The sequence below is a fragment of the Euprymna scolopes genome, chromosome 10, assembly GCF_053919585.1.
Source record: "Euprymna scolopes isolate OS-2025 chromosome 10, ASM5391958v1, whole genome shotgun sequence".
Classification (NCBI taxonomy): domain Eukaryota; kingdom Metazoa; phylum Mollusca; class Cephalopoda; order Sepiida; family Sepiolidae; genus Euprymna; species Euprymna scolopes.
The window spans coordinates 15,893,260-15,919,227 of record NC_136491.1 but is presented as its reverse complement, the minus strand read 5'-3'; the positions used below and the strand labels follow the sequence as shown (position 1 = coordinate 15,919,227).

Genomic DNA, 25,968 nt, shown 5'->3' with positions numbered 1-25,968 from the left:
AAAGTGAATTTGCCTAAAACCAAAGTGATGGTGTGTGGCTCTGGTCAGTATCATTGTTCTGTGTGTCGCAAGAGTGTTAGAAGCAATGCAATACAAATACAATGTAATCTATCTAATATATGTGGGTTCATAAAAAGTGCAGCAATCTGAAGGTTAAGTCAGCTTTGAACCTCAATTTCAACAACTTCCAGTGTTAGAGATTCATGAGGCAGACACATCCTATTGATGGCAAAAGATGACAATACTCAGGAGGTGTTATTAAGACTTCTACCTGATCTTGGCTGATGTAATGAGAACAATCTACCACTGTTTATTAAATAAAGGGTTCAGTCCAAAATCCTGCAGAGATCCTTGAATTCAACAAGATACACCTGAAGAAGGTTGGAGATTACTTCAGCCGAAACATGAGAATAATATCCAAGATGAGAACAATAATTCAAATAATATAAATTAATACCATATCACCTTGCCCAGGTGTTTGGAGGTGTGTGTGTTAAAAAAAAAAATGTTGGCCGAGTAAAAGAAAAAAAAGTTTTAGTAGAAAGGTAGGATTGAACCCCGAAGGTGGAAATGAAAGGGAAAAAAAGCCAGATACCTAACCATCTCGACCACAAGGGGAGAGGAACTGATAAGCGCGTTAAGTGAAGGTTTATAAAGCGAAATAAACAGGTGCAAGGAAGTGGCGTGATGTCTGACCTAGTTTTGCGCTGCAAGCCAGATCATTCGCTTTTCGAAGACGCGGCGAGCTGGTAAAAGTCGAGCAAATTAAATACACACGCGACCCCCATTCGTAACTCTTAGATATTATCATATTATATATCACGTGATATAAAAAGTTTTAAGAAGGAATGAGCCGACCGAGAAGTCCAGCGAAAAAAGCCTTTTACAGACATACACAAAAAGCGAACATACACACATTTTTGCTTTTATATTTATAGACTAGCGGGGGTACACGGCGTGGCCCGGGTGTTTGTAGGTGTCTCTGTGTGTGTTGGGGGGGGGTGATCAAAACAAACCCCTGTTTAAAAAAAAAAAAAACGTTGGCCGGGTGTTTGGACGTGTAAAAGAAAAAAAAAGTTTTAGTACGAAAGTAGGCTTGAACTCCGAACCTTTGACATGGAGGTGGAAATGAAATGGAAAAAAAACCCTGGAACCTAACCATCTCGACCATGAGAGAAGAGGAATGAAAAGCATCTTAATTTAACGTTTATAAAATGAAATTGATATATGTGAGGAACTTAAGTCGCGTGATGTTTGACCTTAAAACATGATGCAGTTGCAAGCCAGTTTTCACTTGTTTTATACTGAAAAGTGAAAGAAACACGCGGCGATCAAAATATCTGGAAAAAATTAGCGCGTGAAAGTCGGGCAAATTAAATGCACATGTGACCCCTTTTCTTAAGTCATAGATATTATCATTTAGACGTGATATAAAAAGTTTTAAGAAGAAGAAGCAAGCCGAGCGAGAAGGCCGACGAAAAAAACCCTTTTGCAGACATACATAAAAAGCGAACATACATACATACATACCTAAACACATTTTCGCTTTTATATATATAGACTAGCGGGGATACTCGGCGTTGCCCGGGTGTTTGGAGGTGTGTGTGGTCATCCAAGTGTTTGTGTCAGGGGTGGGTAAAATAAAAAAAAGTTTTGGTAGGTAAGTATGAATGATCGAAACCGAACCCTTTAGGCAAAGTTGGAAATTAAAGTGTGAAAATAAAACGTGCAACGTTAACCACTGAGCCACCACGAAATACTAACGGAAACACGTTTGAATTTAAGTGTTTAGATTTGGCAGGTGCCCGTTTTAATGACTTAATGCAGTCAACTTTGATTGCGGGGTAGTATTTTATTTACTGCGGGAATGCTTTTTTCATTTTTTTTTTTTTTTTTTTTTGTTTCCCCAAGATGTTGGGGGGGAAACCAGCTCCCCATAACAAGGGGATTGTCCAAATTGAATAGCAATTGTTTGATATAAGGAGAAACTCCACATTGATCAAAGCTGATTGCTTTTGGACATTTACGGCAATCGCACTGGGAACGATGTCTTAAGCTCCGTTTCACTTTTATTATTATACGAAAAAGCTTAATGCACATGCGGCGATCGAAAATTGCTAAATATTTATCTTTTTAAAGTTGGGCAAATTAAATAGACAGGCGACCTCGGTTGTTAACTCGTAGATATTATCATTTAGGTGCGATATAAAAAGTTTTAAGAAGTTGTGAGGCGATCGATCGGTTCTCAGAAAGAAGCCTTTCTTGGACGTACACGAAAACGCACACACACACACACACACAAACATTTTCACTTTTATATTTATAGATTAGATGTATATATGTGAACATACGTTTAGGTGCATTCACTATGCACGTGATTATGCACTTGTCTTTGTATGACGACGATGCTCGATTCTGACACCAGTCACAGACCTATATCATTACTGTCACAAAAGAACTCTCCAATTCCAGTTTAAAACAAGTAACGATGAATTATTTTAAGAGAAGTTATGATATTTTTCTTTTACCAAACCATAGTCTTGTAATCAGAACTCAAAGCCTGACCGAATGAAAACATTAATCCAACTGAATACGGTCCATCAGCAAAGGACCTTATATGAAAGAGATATATATCGTTGAAATAGCTGAGTGGTTTTACGTCAGTCCAAGTAATAAATCTGATATGTCGCAGTATGGACAACTAGGTAGACACAGTTCAGTTCATAGTGTGGGGCAGTGTGCCTTTTGACATCTTTCCCAGAATGCCTCTCCAAGCTGGTATTTATGGCTTAATCAGCCAATCACAATATTGCAGGAAAAAAGACCTGGATTCATTACATCACATTACATCAGGGTCCAAAAAGCCTCTAAAAAATGTAAAAACTCAACTGACCCCCTTTACCCATCTACTTGAAAATCATGGGCTAGTGTATGCATGGACATATAAAAAAAAAACTTACTGCTCATTAGGTCTTTTATTTGAAGAAGCGTTCATTTTTCCCAGACTCAAGTCGTTCATAAACACAGCATGAATCCTTGTATCAAAAAGATATAACTATTTCAAAGATCAGATTATTTATTGGGTCGTCTACCTTCTCTCAGCTAAATATTTCTCCCATTGCCGGCCTCTTGTCTGCGTACATTGCAAACATGCATCACACTAAACATGCAACATTATGCATTTTTACAGATATTTCAGTAAATTTTTACCTGATTTTCATCTTAACATTTTCCTTCAAAATGACGACTTGTAAAGGTTTTTGGATATGCTGAATACGAGTATCGCATTAAAAATTTCCACAAATAAGTAGTTTCCTAGATATTAAGCAATGTCATTCCTTATGTTATTGCTGGTGGCTATCTTGGTATGCGCACTTGCAAATAGTTTTCCGGGGTTGCGTTTACACACATCAGCACACCAAAATGGCCACCAGCAATAACATAAGAAATGGCATCGCTTAATTTCCAGAAAACTACTTATCTGCGGAAAATTTAAATGTGATATTCGTTTTCAGCATATCTGAAAACCTTTAAAGATTGTCATTTTAAAATAAAATGTTAAGGTAGAGACCAGGTAAAAATTTACCGACATTTGTATATTTCTTCTTCTTTTTTTGTTTTATTCAAAAGTGAAATAATATTTTTGATCGAAATATTAGATGATGCATGAATATATTTTAACATTCTAAAAAAAATAAAGAACAGACTCCCTCAAAGGAATTGTTCTTGACTGACAATTTTCGTATGTCTCATCCAGAATAACCCTATTTAGAGGAGTGATATATTCCCCACATTAAAAACTGTACATCTACATCTAAATTTCATGTTGAATACAGACTTTAAGATTAACAATGACAAAAACAATCATATAGTAACACATATGGTATTAAAAATTTTTTCATAAGTTTAAAATGTTAGTTTAAACCACATGATATTGGTTAAACCTGCTTTTTTATAGACAATTCATACATCCATTACGTAATATTATATTAATATACATTCATTACTTAATATTATATTAATATGCATTCATTACTTAATATTATATTAATATACATCCATTACTTAATATTATATTAATATACATTCATTACTTAATATTATATTAATATGCATTCATTACTTAATATTATATTAATATACATCCATTACTTAATATTATATTAATATGCATTCATTACTTAATATTATATTAATATGCATTCATTACTTAATATTATATTAATATACATTCATTACTTAATATTATATTAATATACATCCATTACTTAATATTATATTAATATACATCCATTACTTAATATTATATTAATATACATCCATTACTTAATATTATATTAATATACATCCATTACTTAATATTATATTAATATGCATTCATTACTTAATATCATATTAATATACATCCATTACTTAATATTATATTAATATACATTCATTACTTAATATATTAATATACATTCATTACTTAATATTATATTAATATACATTCATTACTTAATATTATATTAATATGCATCCATTACTTAATATTATATTAATATGCATTCATTACTTAATATCATATTAATATACATCCATTACTTAATATTATATTAATATACATTCATTACTTAATATATTAATATACATTCATTACTTAATATATTAATATACATTCATTACTTAATATTATATTAATATACATTCATTACTTAATATTATATTAATATACATTCATTACTTAATATATTAATATACATTCATTACTTAATATTATATTAATATACATTCATTACTTAATATTATATTAATATACATTCATTACTTAATATTATATTAATATACATTCATTACTTAATATTATATTAATATACATCCATTACTTAATATTATATTAATATACATCCATTACTTAATATCATATTAATATGCATTCATTACTTAATATTATATTAATATACATTCATTACTTAATATTATATTAATATACATTCATTACTTAATATTATATTAATATACATTCATTACTTAATATTATATTAATATACATTCATTACTTAATATTATATTAATATACATCCATTACTTAATATTATATTAATATACATCCATTACTTAATATTATATTAATATGCATTCATTACTTAATATCATATTAATATACATCCATTACTTAATATTATATTAATATACATTCATTACTTAATATATTAATATACATTCATTACTTAATATTATATTAATATACATTCATTACTTAATATTATATTAATATGCATCCATTACGTAATATTATATTAATATACATCCATTACTTAATATTATATTAATATGCATTCATTACTTAATATCATATTAATATACATCCATTACTTAATATTATATTAATATACATTCATTACTTAATATATTAATATACATTCATTACTTAATATTATATTAATATACATCCATTACTTAATATTATATTAATATACATTCATTACTTAATATTATATTAATATGCATTCATTACTTAATATTATATTAATATACATCCATTACTTAATATTATATTAATATGCATTCATTACTTAATATTATATTAATATGCATTCATTACTTAATATTATATTAATATACATTCATTACTTAATATTATATTAATATACATCCATTACTTAATATTATATTAATATACATCCATTACTTAATATTATATTAATATGCATTCATTACTTAATATTATATTAATATACATCCATTACTTAATATTATATTAATATACATCCATTACTTAATATTATATTAATATGCATTCATTACTTAATATCATATTAATATACATCCATTACTTAATATTATATTAATATACATTCATTACTTAACATATTAATATACATTCATTACTTAATATTATATTAATATACATTCATTACTTAATATTATATTAATATGCATCCATTACTTAATATTATATTAATATGCATTCATTACTTAATATCATATTAATATACATCCATTACTTAATATTATATTAATATACATTCATTACTTAATATCATATTAATATACATCCATTACTTAATATTATATTAATATACATTCATTACTTAATATATTAATATACATTCATTACTTAATATATTAATATACATTCATTACTTAATATTATATTAATATACATTCATTACTTAATATCATATTAATATACATCCATTACTTAATATTATATTAATATACATTCATTACTTAATATATTAATATACATTCATTACTTAATATTATATTAATATACATTCATTACTTAATATTATATTAATTTACATCCATTACTTAATATTATATTAATATACATCCATTACTTAATATTATATTAATATACATCCATTACTTAATATTATATTAATATGCATCCATTACTTAATATCATATTAATATACATCCATTACTTAATATTATATTAATATACATTCATTACTTAATATATTAATATACATTCATTACTTAATATTATATTAATATACATTCATTACTTAATATTATATTAATATGCATCCATTACTTAATATTATATTAATATACATCCATTACTTAATATTATATTAATATGCATTCATTACTTAATATCATATTAATATACATCCATTACTTAATATTATATTAATATACATTCATTACTTAATATATTAATATACATTCATTACTTAATATTATATTAATATACATTCATTACTTAATATTATATTAATATACATTCATTACTTAATATTATATTAATATATATTAATTTATATTATATCAATATATATATTAATTAAATATCAAATCATTTATATTTTTATATTTTCAGTTACAAAAGATATGGAGAACAATAAAAAGTAAGTTTTGATGTTTTAAATAATTGTGTTGATTCTCGAATACAGTATTCAGGCCACATCCCTCTATTACGTGAAAGACGTCCAGCTTCTCAAACGGGTTCAGCGCCTGGTGATGAGAATGGTGGCTGCCTTCAGAAGTCTATCCTATGAACAACATTTAAGGGCTCTAAAACTTTTTCCCCTTAAGTGCAGGAGGCATCGAGGTGACCTCATCCTCGCTTACCACATCTTTCATGGATGATGCAGCCTGGACCGGGTCCTGTTCTTCACCCTTGGCCCGAATTGCGGGCTCCGTGGGCAAGTGAAAAAGTCTACCTTCAATGGTTATGGAGGCTTCGACGTTTGAGTAGCATCTTTTTGGAACTAGTTACCTGATGAGGTCATAAACCAGCCCACCAGGGCTTCAAGGTGGCGTTGGATAGACGCTGGTCGGGCCTCCATGGTTTTCGTCCTGTATAGTTTCTCTTTGTACATAGCCCCCTAAATTCTTACTGATATTTTTCCCCCTTATAAATGGCAATTGGTTGTGCGTTTATTTTTTGCCAATTAAATGAATGAATGAGTGTGACGTTTTGCGTGTATATTTATTATATATATATAAAAGTGAACGTGTGTGTGTTTGTGTACATTTTCCTACGCAATAACTCTGTCAATTTTCAGTCTACAAACTCGAAATTTGATATACAGGATACTGAGATTAGGAAAAATCTTTGTAATCCTTTTCCGGCTAGAAATTTGGCTGTTAAGGGATCAAAGTTCAACGATTTGACCTTTGAGAACTCTACCAAACTCCTCCGACAATTTTGGGTCTAAACACTTGAAATTTTAGATATAGGTTCCTTGGACATGGATCTAACTTAATAACTTGATTTGAGCCCAAAACAATAAATGTTAAGGGGTCATAATAGGGGTCAAATTTTAAAAAATTGTCCGCTTTTTTTTTTTTTTTTTGCTCAACATACACCTCCAAACACCCGGGTAACGCCGGGCTGAAATGCTAGTTTAAGGAAAAAAAAAGACACTGCAGTCAAATTTTTATGCAATTTTATTTATATTTTTTTGAATGTTTCAAGTCAATTCTCATAGAGTTGGATGATATCATTCCTGCTTTTAATTTTTTACACAATTTATTGGCCATTACTGGTGGAATACTTGAAGCTGAGGCCCTGAAACATCATAAAGATTTATTATGTTTCTATTTACGGTACTAGTGCACTTATTGATTCATGCTGAAATAATGACATTATTATTTAAAAGGCCATTCTTAACATGGGGAGGGGAGAGTGTTTTGTACCTATTCTATACTTTAACCTTTGAATAAAAAAACATATCATAAAACTTTAAGTAAACTTGGAAATACGATTTAAAAAATAGCGCGGATCAGTAAGTGCACTAGCACCTATTTACTTACCTCCCCACGAGGGCAGAGTTAGACACAAGGTCAGTTTTTATTATGTTTCTGATGATTGCGGTCAGCAGTGTAAATATTTCGAGAACTTCCTTAATTTATGTTCCCATAAAAAGAACTTTTCCATCCAAGCAAAATGGATTTTCTGGAAATAATTGTGTGATAGAATAGATAATGAGATCGAATGTTATGCTGAAAAATGGAATTTGCAGGCACTGCTAAGCAACCAAATTCTGGACTATTATGAAGCGCTGAAATTATACTGAAAGGAAATTAAATAAATCAGTCAAGATGAGACGGAAGATGGAGAAGAGGTTTAAAAAGAAAAAAAGGTAAAATGATACCCAGTACAAGAAGCAGTCATCAATTCATTCCCCAGTCAGCATCACAAATTGAACACAAACTGTTTTTTGTTTTTTTCCTAGTTGGAGTCATCACTTATCAAGTCCCGAAAGCCACTTGAGGATAAGGGTAATGAATGTAAGGAACGTAGTAACTGTTAATGGTGTAAATTGAGTAGAATTTGATTATTTATGGAGATGTCTCTGTAACACCTTTTCTGATGAAGCTTGGCTAGGACCTCTGATTATCTGGAAATCTTGGCTCGTATCGTCTAGTCCTTCTTTGAGGGTTGTTACATTAAATCCTGTATGCTGAAAGCGAATATCGAAGCCGCAGTGTGTACAATTCGTTGTAGTGAATCAGTTTGGTGACGAACAAGGTCATGTAGATGTCCAGTTCATGCACCTCCATAAACCATAGAAAACATTCAAGTAGCCAGAAAGTGGGAATAGCTGTTATATCCCTTTAAAAAAAAAACATCTGCTATATAGACATCTACAACTACTGGAAGAATTTACAGAATCTATGATGAAGATTATGATAAAACGATTGCTGCGTTCATCCACAGCTGTTGATTTGATGTTCTGAAAACAATGTATGATGTACTTTATAAATAAGTTTTTTTTTTTTGGCTATGCACTCAGTTAGCTATATCAAAATGAAATTTTGTGATAAATTTGGGTTTGGGTTTACTTATCCTCCATTGGAAAAAATGAGACTGTATGGTTGCAATACATCTCAATGCAAAAAAAAAAATGTCTGTTTTTCTAGTTAAAGTGTGAACTAATGGAAAAAAAAAAAATTAATTTTGAGTGAATGAAAGTTTAAACTATGTAGACCATACTGATAAAAGAAAATCTGGATTTTTCCAATAAAAATGTCACATACCTTTTGAGGCTTGATAGTGTCAACACTCAAATTTAGAAAAACATGTACAATAGTTAAAAAAAACACTTTTTTTTTTTTGTTTTAAGTATGATTTTTGGATTGTGCAAACAAAAAAATAACCTGTCTGTACCAAATTTTTTGAACATTATAGATAGTTTACAATTTATTTTATGAACAAAAACTTAATTTTCTAATGTCATGATTTTGCAACATTTGTTGGGATTAATTTTACCCTGAAAAAAAGTCCAATTCTCACACGTGAGAATGCAGTGATAATTCTGTGGATAAGTACTGAAACAGAAATATGGTGACAGCTTTTGCGAAAACGAACACGACAAATGTATATAATGTTTAGAGAAATTTTACTGGGTGAGCAAAAAAAGGCATATATTGCAAAAAGAAAACGATGAATGTTCAGGAACGGAGAAAATTGTTAGGTTTGCGAAAACATGCCTCACGGGAAATTATCTGGGTGAAGAGTTCAACATCAGGTTGCACGTGTGCGTCCATCAATTCTGGCTATTTTTATGTGGACGTAAATATATTCTGCTTCTTGACCTTAGTCACAATGAAAGCAAGAATTGTATGATTAATAATGGCTATCTTCTTGCTGCTGTCAGAGGCTGCGCTAAGAAGTGGTCACTGTTCAATGTGATAATGGCAAAGAAGACTGCTGTCGAGGGCTTTGTCACCAAAGTCCAACCGCTGGATTCAAAAAAGAGGCCATAATGCAACCTGCAGGGGATTTTATAGGCTGGCTCATTTGACCCCTAATGGAGTAGGAGTTGGAGTTCCTGCTAGCCAATTCACGAGCCTTGAAGGAGCAAGGCAACAACTAATTAGTGAGGGGAAGGGGAGACATAAATAAATTCCAATACCTTATGCGACATAACTGAAATTTTTAAATGCAGTATTTTAAAAACTGCTTGACGTTAGAAGCTCAAATTTTCAAGATTGTCTAATTTTTATGATACTAACAAATGGGGAGAGTTTGAAGAAAATCTAAGAACTATGAGTGACTTGGTCTGGATGAATTGACAAGGAATTACACTTCCTCTCTACAAATAGATCGATTTCACACATAATTTTAATTTCCAGGCCATTCTAGTATTTTTAGGCTGTTAGCCAGATGCTTTTTTTTTTTAGGGGGGGGGTACTTATTTACGGTGATTATACATAGTTTTATAACCTTGCCAGTCGGAGTTAGGGTTAGTGGTAAAAATGTACTTAATAATCTTAAAAAATAGAATATCTGAGAAATTTTGGATTAAAGTTATACACGAAACTGATCCCCACTGAATTCTAAAATAATTGTTTGTTTTTTTCTTTTCGTTCAGCTGTTTAAAGTGTTGTTGCTCACTCGTAATCGCCTAAAAAGTAGAATCTTTTTTTTTTTATTTTTTTTTTTTAGACGTGAATTTGTAAAAAAAGTAAAAAGTATGTTGGAATTTTTACTTTTTTTTACTTGGAAGGTCACCATTTAAAAAAAAAATTCAAAATATTGGGGTTTTTTTGGCGGGGGGGGGGTTGTTTTTTGTTTTTTTTTCTTACAAATTCATGGTTTTAATTTTTTATTATTAGATCACGACACCAATCTTTTAGTTATATGAAATAATTTTTACTTTTAACTGGCTGAAGATTATTTTCAAAAATGAAAAATAAAAATAAACAAGCATCTTAGTTTTGCGCATGCATGTGCATGTGTGTGTGCGTGCGTAGTTTCAATTGAATGTAATCCGCGGTTGATATTTAGCAGGTGCGTGTGAGGTTAACCTCAAATTATCTGCCTTTGTCAGGGGCGAGGGAAAAAGAAATGTAAACACTCACTTCTGAAAGAAAGAAAGAAAGAAAGACGACCATGATGGTGTATCGGCTTTCTGGCTAAAAATACATCAGCGTGGTGGTGGTGGGGGGAGTCAATTTATATCAAATTTTACACTTGTGCAGTTTAACACTACCACCAAGCAAATTTAGGATGCCATTCTTAACATGGGGAGGGAGAACTTTGTTCACTCTACGGAACTCTTCTAAAAAGAAAGCAATTTATTTGATGGTGCTAAACTTCACTAATGCCCCAAATTTAAGCAAGAAACTATCCCCTCTTAAAAAAATTAGATCTTTAATTCTTTTCATTATTTTAAAAATATTTTCCGGTTCAACTTGGTCATTTCATTTGGTTTATTCGCCCAAATGTTGAATAAAATCTGTTCTTTGTATAAACTAGAAATTTTTATTCTAAAATTAAATTCTAATTTACTTTGACGGATTTGTACGAGGGTGCCCACGCCCCGCCCCACCTCCTAAAAATAAGTGTTTTTTTTTTTTTGTTTGTTTGGGTTTTTTTTTCACTTTTTTTTCTTTTAATTTTTTTCCAACGATTATCATAGATTACAAACTTAAGTATCATATTAACAGAAAAAATTTGGAAAAAAAAAAATTCATGTGTACCTATTCTGTACTTTCACCTAACAATTTAATAAAAACAGGTATCGTAAAACTTTAATTAAACTTGAAAATACTATTTTAAAATAGCACGGATCAATCAGTGCACTAGCATCAAATAACAGTTCACTATGTTTCGATCTACGACATTCCATGAGATGTACGACGTACGTACAGTACACGTTAAAGCTTTTTGTTTATTTTTGTTTATCGCCACAAGTGCTAATTTTGACTTTCACCAATTTTCCTTTAAAAAAACAATTAAGACATTGGAGGGGGCACTTAAACCATTAAAAAAAATAACGGTAACATAAATGCATAAGCACCAAATTTATGTTTTGTTTTACTTTGCTTTCAATTTTGTTTCTTTGTTAAATCCGGCAAAAAAAAAAAGGTAAAGTTCAAGCGAACTTTAAAAAAAATAAATAAATAAAAATAACGCAGGTATTGTAAAACTTTAATTAAACTTGAAAATAATATTTAAAAATAGCGCGGATTCCATTTTGACTTTCACCAATTTTCCTGTTAATAATTACATAAACTCCGACAAAAAAAATATCCATCCAAAAAAACACACACACGCCAAAATTCTTTCCTTGTAAAAATAATGATTTCTCCCTCAATCGAACAACGTTCAACATCGGATCCGATACGTATTTCGCTAGTGGGGTAGCACTCGTGTACGTCAACCCAAACATCACCTAAATTGATTAAGTAGTGTGTTTTTGTTTTGTTTTTTAAGAAAATCAAATTTTATGAATAAACGAGGAGGGGTGGAGACGCCATATTGTTTTAGAATGCGTTAAAATTCAAAGGCCGACAACTCAATTCGACTACTAAGATTTATGGAACGTACTAATGTATTATTATTTTATTATTAATTGCTAAAAATCGTAAAATTTGATTTTCTTAATAAAAATAAAAATACTTGATCAATTTGTGATTTTTGGAATATGATGTCCTCATTCCGTGATAAAAACGTACATCATAAAAAAAATTGTTTTGTGTGTGTGTGTGTGTGTGTGTGTGTGTGTGTGTTTAATTAAGTTCAATTGTAAATAACCAAACTTATTTCTTCTCTGTAAAAAGAAATTTCGGTTAATTTTTACTTTCTTTCCACCTTAACACCCACCTTTAAAATGACTTTTCTGGTATGCTGAAAACAAATATCACATTCAAATTTGGGGCAGATAAATAGCTTTCTGAATATTAAGACATTTTTTCAATGTATTACTTAATAAATCTCAGTGGCTTTCGCCTACATGAAGCAGTGAAGCACGCATAGTACTTGTTTAGTTGGGAAAAACATGGCCGCCAGTAAAAACATAATGGATTACATTGGATAATAAAGATCTTGGTACTAGTGCAGAGAGTGATCCGGACGTAAATAATAACGTTATTATTTAAAAAGCCATTCTTAACATGGGGAGGGGAGGGTGTTTTGTGCCTATTCTATACTTCAACCTTACAATTGAATAAAAAAACATATCATAAAACTTTAATTAAACTTGGAAATACGATTTAAAAAATAGCGCGGAACGATCACTCTCTGCACTAGAACCAAGATCTTAATATCCAGAAAACTACTTATCTGACCCTAATTTAAATACGATATTCGTTTTCAGCATACTCGAAAATCTGTAAAAGTCTGAGGTAGAAAGAAAATAATTTTAAAAATATAGTTTGGGTCAAAAGTAGTAATACCTGCTCCCGATTAAAACATCAAATTAAAGTGATATTCTCGACAATTTAAAAAGTAACTCAGAATTTTATTTAAGGACAAAAAATACGATTTAAGATTACCAATTAATTTTATCGACAGTCTGGATGAAAAGCCAGTAAAATAGGTGAGATATTGTTACAACTGGGTCTAATTTTCGGTAAAAGTAGCTCAAATAAAAACAAAAAGAAAAACATCAATTTCTCTAACGAAACTGATGAAATTTTCGTAAACTATCGAATTTTTTATAATAGAAATATAATAGTATTATTGTAGATTAACACCGTAGCTACCTTCCTCCAAAAACGAGATTCTACTTTTTTAGGCAGCTACATATGAGCATCCTAACAAGCTTGACAGAAAAGAATTCTGGGCGGATCTGAAGAATCTTGCCCCCACCCCACTCTGTGTTTTTTTTTTATTTTCGTCTTTTTATTTAATTTTTTTCAGCAGATCATTATCGAGTGGATACTAAGTCTACCAGATTATAAAAATAAAATGAAAAAGTCGATATTTAAATATTTGTAGGGGGTGGTCAGTTTCTAATGCAACGTTTTAGTAAAGCGATCACCCATTTTAGAACCACATGATGTTTTTAAACCAATTTCGCGAATTTAGCCCTTTTAAAGGTAGTTTAGTCTTTTTCTTATTTCCACTAAGGCTAAACTGTTTTTTAAAAAAGGTTAAATTCGCGAAATTTTGCCTAAAAACACAAAGTGGTTCTAAAATGGGTGATCGATTTACTAGAACGTTGTATTAGAAACTAAGCACCTCTACAAATATTTATTATTTTATTTATTTATTTTTATAATCTGGTAGGCCAGGTCTATTCGATAATAATCGGTTGCAAAAATTGAAAAAAAAGGAGATGAAAATTAAAAAAAAAATAGAGAGGGAGGGGCAAGATTCTTCAGGTCTGACAAATTCGGTATACTTTCGGAGGGAGGGTCAATTTGTTGGTGATTACGTGTGGGTTTACGGTCTTACTAGTCGAACTTAGGGTTAGCGGTAAAAAAAACAAAAAAAAACTTGGCAGTTAGAATAACCTGAAAAAGAGGGGATCATTTTGCGTTAAATTAATTTAGGAACCTACTCTAAATGCTAGTTTTTTTTGTTTTTTTTTTATATCAACTAAAAAAGTGGAATCTAATTTTAGATGGGGGGGTAGTTAAAGGTGTTAATTTACAAATTTACTAACATAATTAACGTCTCATATTCTAAAATATTATGGAATCTTATTTTTCATAAACTATATATATATATATATATATATATATATATATATATATTAGGCACCGCCAAAAATGGCCGCAAAATCAAGTTGTTGTTGTTTTTTAAAACTAAATTACATTTATTAAAATCCATTATTTCTGAGTAACTTTTTTTTTTCCAGAAAGATAAAACCCTGAATTTTATCATATAGAAAACAGAATAATGTAAAACTTTTTCTACTATTTTTAATTCAATTTTAAATGTTAAATTTTCCCAAAAAGTTAACAATTGACATTTTTTGTCTTGCACAAAAAACGTATTTAAATATTAAAAAAAAAGGGTTTTTGAAATAATTAATTTATTTATTTATTGTCTAACTAAGATTTAGGATGATTTTCTAAGAGAATATGCAAAAATATTATAATATAAGTACCGGAATTTCAAATAATTCCACTTATTCATATAGGTAACCAGATATTTCGCATCTACGTAGAGTTCAGATCGACTCTGTTGACGTTTTCGTTTTGATAATAAGAAAACTATGGAAGACCAAACAGGCCAAAAAAAACTTATTTTTCAGTGACGAAAATTTCAATGTATTATTAAGCTGAGGCTGGCCAGTACCAGATGGGTGACCATTTGTATGAGTTTGGTTTTTAATGTGTATGTGTGTGGGGGCTAGGCTCCCCAAAATGGGGGGGGGGGGCAATTTAAAGCAGAATAAAAAAAAATTATTTCAGCGCGTTTGGTCCACCGTAGTCGAAAGGCGGCAAACGTTTTCAAACGGGATCGAAAAAAATGATGCTATTTTTAACACAAAGGGCACAATATTTATCGAATGTTTTTTTTCTGTATCGATTATTCAAAGCATGCCCTGTTTAATAATGGTCATGCATTATTCGGCTCGCTAAAAAAAAATTGTTAATTTATTTATCAAAAATTTTAGAATGGCTTTTTTCGTATAAATATTAAAAAATTTTTTTTTTTGTTTTGCTTAACTTAAATTAATTATTTTACTTAACATATTCACCGAATTTCACACTTCAAAACTCAAAAGCGGGATAATTAAACACAATCGAAGTTCTGATATTCAGACGTCAAAATAAGGTATGCAAACAATTTTTTTTTTTTTTTTTTTTTTTTAATCTATAATTCTGTCCGTTACAACAACACAATATGTTTTGTTCAGTTTCAGATGATTATTTTAAGCATATTTGTTCCCACTTCAAAACAAGGGGGGGGGTTTGTAAGCAAAAAAATATATATATATAAATATCGTTTATGAAAAATAAGTACACTGTTATAAAGTTTATTCTTCTCCTAACAATCGCTGAAAATTTCGTATTGATCGGATAATTACCTGATTTTTGGTAGATTTTTAAAAAGACGGTCCGTCAAAAAGTACTGACCTGCCCCCCCAGTTTTGGCGGTGCCTAAACACGAAAGTTTGATTTGTGACCCGACTCCCCCCCTCCCGTTTTAAACATAAGTTTAACCTAGCAACGTAAACGGAAATATAAGCAAAATATATTGCGAATTAATTATATTTTTGTATGTTATTGTTAAATTGGGACAACGATACTTTTTTAAATCTCCGACACACATATGTAGTTTCCTCAGATTTACTTATAGCTAAGATGGCAGAACTTCGTTTATTTTTATTTACTTCATTTTAAACAGTAAACACACATTTAATTTTCTCTTGTTCTTAAAACATGTAAATTTGTGTAAATCTCGATTTATGTTCTGTTATATCAAATATTGCACACGTTTACATTTTCCACTATAAAATCTGTTGTGATTTTTATCGTTGAATGTGGTAAGAAGAAATGCTACATGGACGTTAGTTTTTTGGTTTTTGCATGCGCAATGCTGTGAGTCGTTTGATATTGTTACGTTTATGACTCATATATTCTGTTTAAAATCTATTTTCCTTTTTTAAAATAAAAGTTCATATTACTCGAATTATTATCTTTACAAATTTCCTAGATGCTAGAAACCGAATAGTATAATTAAAAAAAAAATAAAATTGTAATGTCCGTTTGTACTGTGGTAAGAGTTTAACGCATGGTGAAGCATGTGCGCCGCCATTTTCCTTTTTGTGGTCTATGACGTCACTTCCGGCAATGCAGCTGCGATTATTTATTTATTTTATTTTATTTATTTATTTTTTTATTCCCAAATGTGTTAACTTCTAAATACCTTACCTAATGCTGTGTCTAACCTCTTGGCAAGGAGGTAAACAGTAGATTCCTTTCCAAACCCACTTTTGAAAATGTTTTCAAATTTATTTTAGAAGGGAGAAAAACGTACAGTTTATGAATTATTTTCATTTTATTTTTCTGTTTTTATTTAGAATTCAACCTAATTAAAAAAAAAATGCAGAAATGTGTATACACGGAACGAAGATGCCATGTTCCAAAAAATCACGTAAATTGATCAAGTAGTTTTATTTCTAATTAAGAAAATCAAATTTTCTGAGTAAGCAAGGGACTATCTTGCGTCGCCATCTTGAAAATAAAAAAACAAAAGTAGATAAGTCCACAATAATTCAAACTTGCTAGATTTCACAGTGATCGCTTTAAATCGTTTCAAAATGATTTTCTTTATAAAAATAAAATTACTTAATCTATGTGATTTTTGGAATATAACATTTCCGTTTCGTGGCGGGTACGTACATCATAAAGATTTTTTATTTTTTGAATAGGTTGAATTCTAGATATAGAATCTTTAACTATTTGTGTAATAAAAAAACTAATTTTTATAAGATAAAAAAAAAAAAGTATTTTTATGTTCTGGTAATATTTATTCACAGAGTGTGACTCCGAGGTCAATTTAATTTGGGAAAAGTCAGCTTGTCTAAAAAAGTTGTAATATCGTAATGTCGATCTCGTTGGCATTTTTCGGTGGGAACGCCTCAAACAACCTATAATAAACGAATCCTTTTTTTTTTTTTTTTTTTAAGACCGAGGTTTTTCCCTTGGCATCAAAGCTAACAAGTCATCGAAGCCACTGTTTCCTGTTGTATGTTTCTTGTCTTGTGTGAGATTTTAAGCGTTAACTTCTCCCTTTGAGGTTTATTGCTAATTGGTTGGGGCTTCCCTATTGGGTAATACTGACGGGATTGTCCAGGCATTTTTGGCAGACGAGTACTCTTCCTCTAGGGCACTGACTCTTCAGATGCCACTTTCCGACTCTTGTGTCACATCATCCCAGTGTGGGATAAAGATAAACTGCTCTTAAAGGAGATAATGCCTAAGAGGATTGCTTCCTGCCACCAAATATAACATGGCGCAAGGGTCTGTACCATGTTCATTTTTCTGGTTTCGTCCTCCAATCCACTAAGGCCAGATTAATCATGACATCAGTTTATAGTGAAGCCCCTAATTCTTCCAAAAGCAAAGGACTCTGAATGGATGAAAAATTTGTCATTATCTAATCTGTTGGGACCTCAGGTGACTGGCAATAAATCAATTTCACCTCCTGAAGGAGATGATGCCTGGGATGATGGCCTTTTGGAATCAAACACAACCATTACTACTGTTCATTATTCATTATTATAAGAACGCCACAATCGTTCACATCTATAAGCGAAAAGGAAATTGCCAATCCTGCGATACCAAGGTATCTCTCTCCTGTCTACAGCAGGAAAGATCTTGGCTTGCATCCTCCTCAACCGCTTACTTGGTCACTTGGAACAGGGACTCGTTATACAAGATGCGGTGAATTTGTTGGATGGAGCCGACCCAACCAATCCAGGGTGAATACCAGAACAACCAACCAACTGCTTATACAACAACTTTTGTTTTTATTGCCTATTTTGTTATCTTTTTGTCAAGTGTCAAATTCGGCTGAAGTGCCCTGTATCATTATGTAAATTATTATCATTAAAGCCAGAAGGGTTTTCTTCAAATAAAAAATTATAAATGAGAGAAATTTTATTTTGTATATCTATATGGCAGTCATATAGTACATAGTTAACAGTCGAGAAATCAAAAACAAACAAAATATATAATAAATAATTTTTACCTAAGACAAGAAAATTTAATTACCTACTGACCTGAATAGATTTATAGTTCTAAGTTTTTGTTGATTTCAATGTAAGATTTCAACACCTTTTAACGAATAACAATTCAACATGGCTGCCATACGTTCTTGTTTTTAGCTTCTATGTGTTATAGTTAACAATGAAGAAATAAAAAAAAAATTTAAATTACAATTAATAACTGCTACGAAATGCATTAAAATTTAATTCTTGACCGATCTGTATATCTCTAACTTACTGAAACTGTTTTAAGTTTTTTTTTTTTAAATAAGTTGTATTATCTTGAACTTTATGGCTGCATGTATTCAGCCATTTTTTTTTTCAAGTCATACGAGGTTCCAAACTAAATCCTGAAATAAAAATAAACACAAAAAAAATTCAGAACTGTAAAATTCTGTGTTTGACAAGAGTTATTTGTTGCATATTTTGTTGTAACTTTCACAACTGTTAAGTATAGTTCATGACTGCCATCTATATAATGTATTTATTTGCTTCCCCACCAAAGCAAATTAGGCACAATGCACTATATAAATCGAATTATGTTTGTACTTTTCATGGCGTCTGTTTCTTGCCTCTTTGTGATTTACATAGTAAAATAAAAAAAAATAAAATAGCATAAAAAATAAAGAAGGTCGTCCCAAAAGTAAGGCCTCCTATTTTTTAACTCAAAAACTAAAAAAATTGAAGAGCTACGAAAACAGGAGTGCTATCAATTAAATGAGTGACCTTTTATGTTCTAGAATTTATTTTTCTACATAGTCACCACCGTTCTTAATGCACTTTTACCAACCTCTTTTGATGCCTCGGTTGTAGAAGTCCAGAGCACACGTTGTCACTCACATCTGTTTCCACTCTGAAATCAACAAACCCATCTCCTAACTGTTGACACCAACTGCATCGGCTTTATAAACGTTCAACAAACACCAGTGAATATTGATTAGTTCAATGTTTTCTGCTTGAAGGAATTCAATGATGCATCTCTGCTGCTGATGCACATCTATGACAGAGATTTCTTTCTTAGAGTCTCACACTGTCAATATCTGAAACAGATAGATGAACCTTTCAGATCATGAATGCATAATTTCAGTTATCATAACAATGCAATTTGCAATCTTCTCTGATCCATTCAGACAGAATGAAAAATAGGAGGCATTAGTTTTGGAACATCCCTCATAATTACAAAATTTAATCCACTAGAATGCATTTTCATTTCTTCTTAAACAAGTGAGCCATTATAATCTTTTGTTGATAGTAGAAACAAAAAGAATGAGTTATTTCATGACTTTTTGAAATTTTGAAAAAATTTGTAAGTATTTAAACAGTTGAATAGAAAATTATTTCTTGCTTTGGAATGCTTGGCAAATCCTCTGGTCTTTATTTGTCCCTCTTTCCTCAGCGTTTTATAACTTCCTCCTATGTTTCTCCTGGCCTTCTCTTGTGAACTGATACTGCTACCTCAACTGTCTTATATCTAACCCAAGAACTTTCATCCATCTTTTCAACACGGCCATAATATCAAAGTTTACTCTTCTGCACACATCTCTGTATACTTTCCAGATTTAATCTTTCTTTGGGGTTATCTCTCTCTATATATATAAAAGGCAAATGCGGTGTGAGCATTTTTATATGTCCAAGAAAGGCTTGCCGGGGTTCTCGGGGGGGGGGGGTGTACTCTGTCATAGAACTGTTTATATACCCCCTAGATAATAATGTCTAAGATTTGCGAACGTACGTCTAGATTTATTTATTTATTTTATTTTTTTTTTACATGGAAGTCACCACTTATCAAGGCTCGGAAGCCTCTCGGGGATAAGGGTTATTGCGTGGGATAGTACCATAGTAATCGTTAGTATTGGAGATTTGATAAAGTGTCTTACTTAAGGGGGCGGTTCATCAGGAATTTGTTTATGTTGGACTTGAAGACATCCAAGTTGTAGTCAGGAGGGAAACAGGCAAACGTAAGAGAGTTCCACTGGCATGCACTTCTAAGAAAGAAGCTTTGTTCATGGAATCTACGTTTTGATTTTGGCACAGTTAAAGAGTGGGGAAAATTTTTGACAGTGGTTTCAGCTAGACAAGTGTTTATCATGAAATATTGGCATGGAGGGACCAGGGATTGGAGTTCAGATGAGCACTTGCCATGGAAGTAACGATAAAACAGAGATAGGCTCGCAACGTCTCTTCTGTGGGAGAGAGGTTGCATGGAAGAGAAAAGAGCATCCCCCACTAAGCCACAAAGTCTATTTTGTACTCTGTCAAGGCAGAATAGGCTGTTTTTAGCAGCTCCTGCCCAGATGTGGTAGCAATACTCCATCCTTGGACATACTTGGCTTTTATATAGATAGAGAATTGCATCAGTAGTGAGATATCTTCTAGAGCAGTACAAGGATCCTACCATTTTTCCAGCAACCTTGGCAACAGACTTGATGTACGTGTTTCATTTCAGGTCAGAAGTAAAGGTCAATCCCAGAAGCTTGTCAAAACATGGAGCCTCCCCAAGGTGAATGCAATCCATTTCAATTGATGCCAGATGGGGATCAGAACATTGATGATGTAAAGATAGAAGCTTGGTTTACGTTGACTTTTACACAATTCTTGCTATTTCAGCCCCTCTCATGTTGATTCAGCTTTTTCGTATAAAAGAGAAACTGATGTGAAACTAAGGTGCAGTGCTCAACCTATGGGGCCAGGAGCATCCAGAAAGCAATGAACGTTTGGTCAATGTCGGTGAAAACCGTCATATCAGACAATTGCTTTTATTCGGACACTCCCCTAATTAAGGGGAGCTGGTTTTCTCCAACACGTTGGGGAAACAAAACCAGACAAAGTTGGGTAAAAAAACAAACCCAAAAAAACTACCCCGCAATTAAGTGCAGAATTTAATTTCTTTTGACCTAATTAAATTCGCTGCGCACCTGCCACTTGTGCGTTTAAAACGTTAAATTGAAATTTGTTTCAGCTACTTTCCTTTTGTGGGCGAGCAATAACTTATCAAGTTTTTCGCCTCAACGTTCCAGGTTTGATCCTATCTATCTACCAAAACTTTTTTTTCATTTTATTTTTTCTTCTTTTTACATCATGTTCGCTGTTTTTTGTTTTTCCGATTTTTAGGGTTTGGCTCTAACCCCTCCCCCCCTAACACACACACACCTACAAACACCCGGGCAACGCCGGGTACTCCCGCTAGTCTATAATATAAATCTCACCTGTCTGTTTAAATGTATGTATGTATGTATATCTGTATGTCTGCCTAAAACTTTCAACAGAGGCGACGGATTTTCACATTTTAAAGCTCCACTCTGAATTTTTGTAATCACACTAGTACCTGCTTCACTCTGTGCTCCAATCATATCACTAAGGTAACAAAATTCTTGATAACCTCAATAGCTTAGCCATTTAAATATATTTTCTCCACACCTGAGTTCTTGTGCATCTCCATTGTCTTACACTTTTTACACATGAACTGGTTATTCTTTCTCAATCTACCAGTAATTCAACTCTGCTATGCAAGTCATACAGGTATTACAAAAAATTGAGTTGCATCCGACTTCCTTTCTATAAACTGAGCAGAAGGACTTTTTTTCTTTTTAGAGTTTTCCAACAGTACAATTAATGATTATCAGTAAAAGAAAATCATTGAAAATTCTTTTTTTTTTTTCAAATTATGAATAAGAAAATATTCATCTTCAGGAAACTAGACAGTTTTTTTGTTTTTTTTTGCTTTTTGTTTTTTTTATTCTGTTTTTTGTTTTTTGTTCTTTTTTTTTGCCAGGACTTATCACCACCTGGCATATAAAAGAAAGAAAAAAATAAAAAAGAACAACTGTCCAATTTCCTGAAGATGAATAATGTATTATTTGAAAATTAAAAAAAAAAGGTATATATTACCTTACGCTAGAACAGAACACCGACCACTCTAATTTGTTTTTTTAGGGGTATTCTTCAAGGTCGCTGACAACGAATTTGATAATCGAACCCATTTACTGTTTGCATGGTATGAACCCTTGGGAATATTTTGTACTGTTTCACTGCCTTCGGTAGTGGTTTTCTTTCCGCCCTAGCACCACCCCTGCCCAATGTAAACAAAATTTTTGTGAAATGTTAAATGGTATTCTACTCGGTAAATATTGGCACATTACTTATGGAAAAACGATTAATTAAACTGCAGAAGCACCTAGTGAACTACACAAGTTCTACCACCTTCCCAAAAAAAGAACAAAAGACATAAAAATGTTTTTGTAAACTACTCATGAAAACTTTATTTCTTAGATCAATTAAAAAGCATTAAAAACTACGTAAGACCAAACAAAAAAAAAAATGAACCACATTTTTTTTAAAAAACTTTCTTATTTCAAATGGCCGCTTAAAGATTCCTCTGCGATGTGATAAGACACTTTGCTACGCTCGTTCGCACGCGAACTTATCATGTAAGAAAAACACTACCGAAGGCGGTGAAATGGCGCAAAATAGTCCCAAGGTCCAGGGGTTCATATCATGCAAACAGTAAATTTGTGATTAATTTGATTATTAGATTCGTTGTCAGCGACCTCGAATACCCCTAAAAAAACAAATTAAAGTGGTTAGGGTTCTATTGTAGCGTAAGGTAACATTTACAAAAAAAAATGTTCAATTTTATTTTTAATAAATAGCAATATTTATTAAAAACAATTTCACACTCGTCTGGTCTTTCTAACTGTTAAATCACTGATTATCATTTTGGTCTTGGTAGCAATCACTCTCAAACCTTTAATTTCAAAAACATTACTCCAACTCTTTAACCTAACAAGTATGTCATCCATTGTGTAAGTACCAAATCATCAGCATACAGCACCCCTTCCAGACGGTGACCGGTCATTAGTGTCCTGGTTATTAGTGCCCTGGGCATAAATATCCCAGTCATTAGTGTGCCGATCATAAGTGTCCTAGGTTTTTAATGTACCTTTTCATTTGTGTACCAGTAATGTCTGTTTTGTTGAGGTTTTGACCCCACCCTAGGACAGAACAGTGACACCCCAGCCTGAAATAAAAAGTTCATACCAACCACCACTGTTTTGCTAAGGGTAAAAAATATGAAAGGAATTTCATTCATTACAAGTAAAATTTACAATACATGTTATATCGTTATCAAAAAGTACATGCAATTATAATTTTAAACGATTTCAAACCAAGCTTTGAACAAATAAAATTTATATTTTTGTCAAAATAAAACAAAGTACATACCAATACAATTTAAAACGATTCCAAACCAAGCTTTCAAGCAATAAAATTTATATCTTCGTCAAAATAAAAACCAGCTAGAGTTACATATAAGATTACATTACTAAATAATAACAGATATTTAATATTTCAAATTACGAGCAATGCATTGCAAAAAGTCTAATTTGCTTTCGAGGTTATAATTGAGAAACTATTCTTTTAAATCTTTCGTTTATGGACTTATATTTTTTCCATGTTTTCAAAAGGTGTGCAAATAAATTCTTGTGGGTATTCTCTCTTTATATGTTACTGGTACATACTCATGTTCTAATACTAGAGAAGATACACATATGAGCAAATTTTGTGTGCCCTCTCTAATGCACGTTTACTGAAAATTGAACGTCTCCAAAACTAAATTTCTTGGATTTGTGATTTACAATTCAATTGAGTTCTTGGTAATCATTATCAACCATCTACACAAACTTCTCTTAAACGCTCTAGCCATACAACAATTTTACTAACAAAATTTTGCTTCTGCTATTTTGAATATGTTTTGTTTATGTTTTGGTGATTTTATTTTATTAATATATTAAGTAAATTACTGTTGTTTGTTCATGTGGGTATCCACCAGAAAAGTCATGAAATATCTAAGACACATACATATATTCTTTTCAGCATTATCTTGGGTAAAATATAGACATTTTTTGTAATATTCATTCTTTTAGATGTTAATATAAACAATTAGTTGGGTGATGGGGGGGGCATTTAGAGCAATTTTTTTTTTTCCATCAGACTTGGTATGAAATGATATTTGTTATAGAGAGATCGGATGGTGAAGATAGATAGAAAAGGCAAAGGGAGGATAAAATTTTAAAAGAAAGATATTATTCTTCTGTTTTTGTTGTCCATACTCCCGGGCAATGTCGGGTATTTGATTAAATAAATGTTATTTTAGTATTAGATCAAATAAATGTTAGTCATAATATTTTCCATGTTTATTTATTTATTTATGAACTGTTATGCTCATCTTCATAGTTGTCGTTTCAAAACGTTTCGGCCAACTATTCCTCTGGCTTTCATCAGATGGTTAACCGTGACGGGATAGGAATGCTGAGTCTCTTAACTGTATCCTCAGTAATTACTGCTTTCCATAGTTGTTGTCGTCTCACCACGTTTTAGCCAACTAATTCTCTGGCCGGCTTTGGGTAGAATTGAAATCGCTATCTTCAGACAATGCTCACCTGGAACTGCAGAGATTCAACGCCTCTATCCACTGTGACATGACCTCCCAAGGACGATCAAGGTTGGATTTTTTGGTCTTAGAAATCCAAGTTTTCATTCTTATCTGGTCTTCCATCGTCGGGTTCATACTGAATGGGATATTATATTATTGGAATCCTTTGAGAGGAGTAATTTGTATATTTATTTATTGATTGTTATTCTCATCTTAATAGTTGTTGTTGTTTCACAACGTTTCGGCCAACTATTCCTCTGACCTTCATCAGGTGGTTAACTGCAACGAGATAGGAATGCTGAGACTTGTAATTGTATCCCCCAGTAATTACTGCCTTCCATAGCTGTTGTTTTTTCACCAACTAATCCTTTGGTTTGTTTTGGGTAGGATTGAAACCACTATCTTTTGACAATGCTCGTGAAACAACAGCTATAAAGATGAGGATAACAGTCTGCAAATCTATATATATATAAAAGCGAAAATGTGTGTATGTATGTATGTGCGTGCATTTTTTCTGTATGTCCACAAAATGCTTTTTTTGCTGGGCTTCTCGGTCGGCTCGCTCTTTCTTAAAACTTTTTATATACTGTCTAAATGATAATATGTACGAGTTACGAACGGAGGGTCGCGTGTGTATTT

The 25,968-nt window shown here is 31.5% G+C and overlaps 1 protein-coding gene across 10 annotated transcripts in view; it reads left to right on the top strand.

Moving 5' to 3' along the window:
* The window catches only part of LOC145285814 (RNA pseudouridylate synthase domain-containing protein 1-like), a 79,311-nt gene that overhangs the window by 20,324 nt on the left and 33,019 nt on the right, over window positions 1–25,968 (top strand). For 4 of the 10 annotated variants that reach the window (XM_080134226.1, XM_080134227.1, XM_080134225.1 and 1 more), the window contains exon 2: window positions 6,815–6,842. The exons of 3 other annotated variants lie outside the window; for them this stretch is intronic. In XM_080134226.1, coding sequence (XP_079990352.1) covers window positions 6,826–6,842 — 17 coding nt within the window. In that variant the 5' untranslated portion in view covers window positions 6,815–6,825. Of the gene's footprint in view, window positions 1–6,814; window positions 6,843–15,600; window positions 15,962–17,046; window positions 17,093–25,102; window positions 25,399–25,968 lie in introns of those variants that run through there. 3 more of the 10 variants (XM_080134232.1, XM_080134233.1, XM_080134224.1) reach the window with 3 other exon arrangements.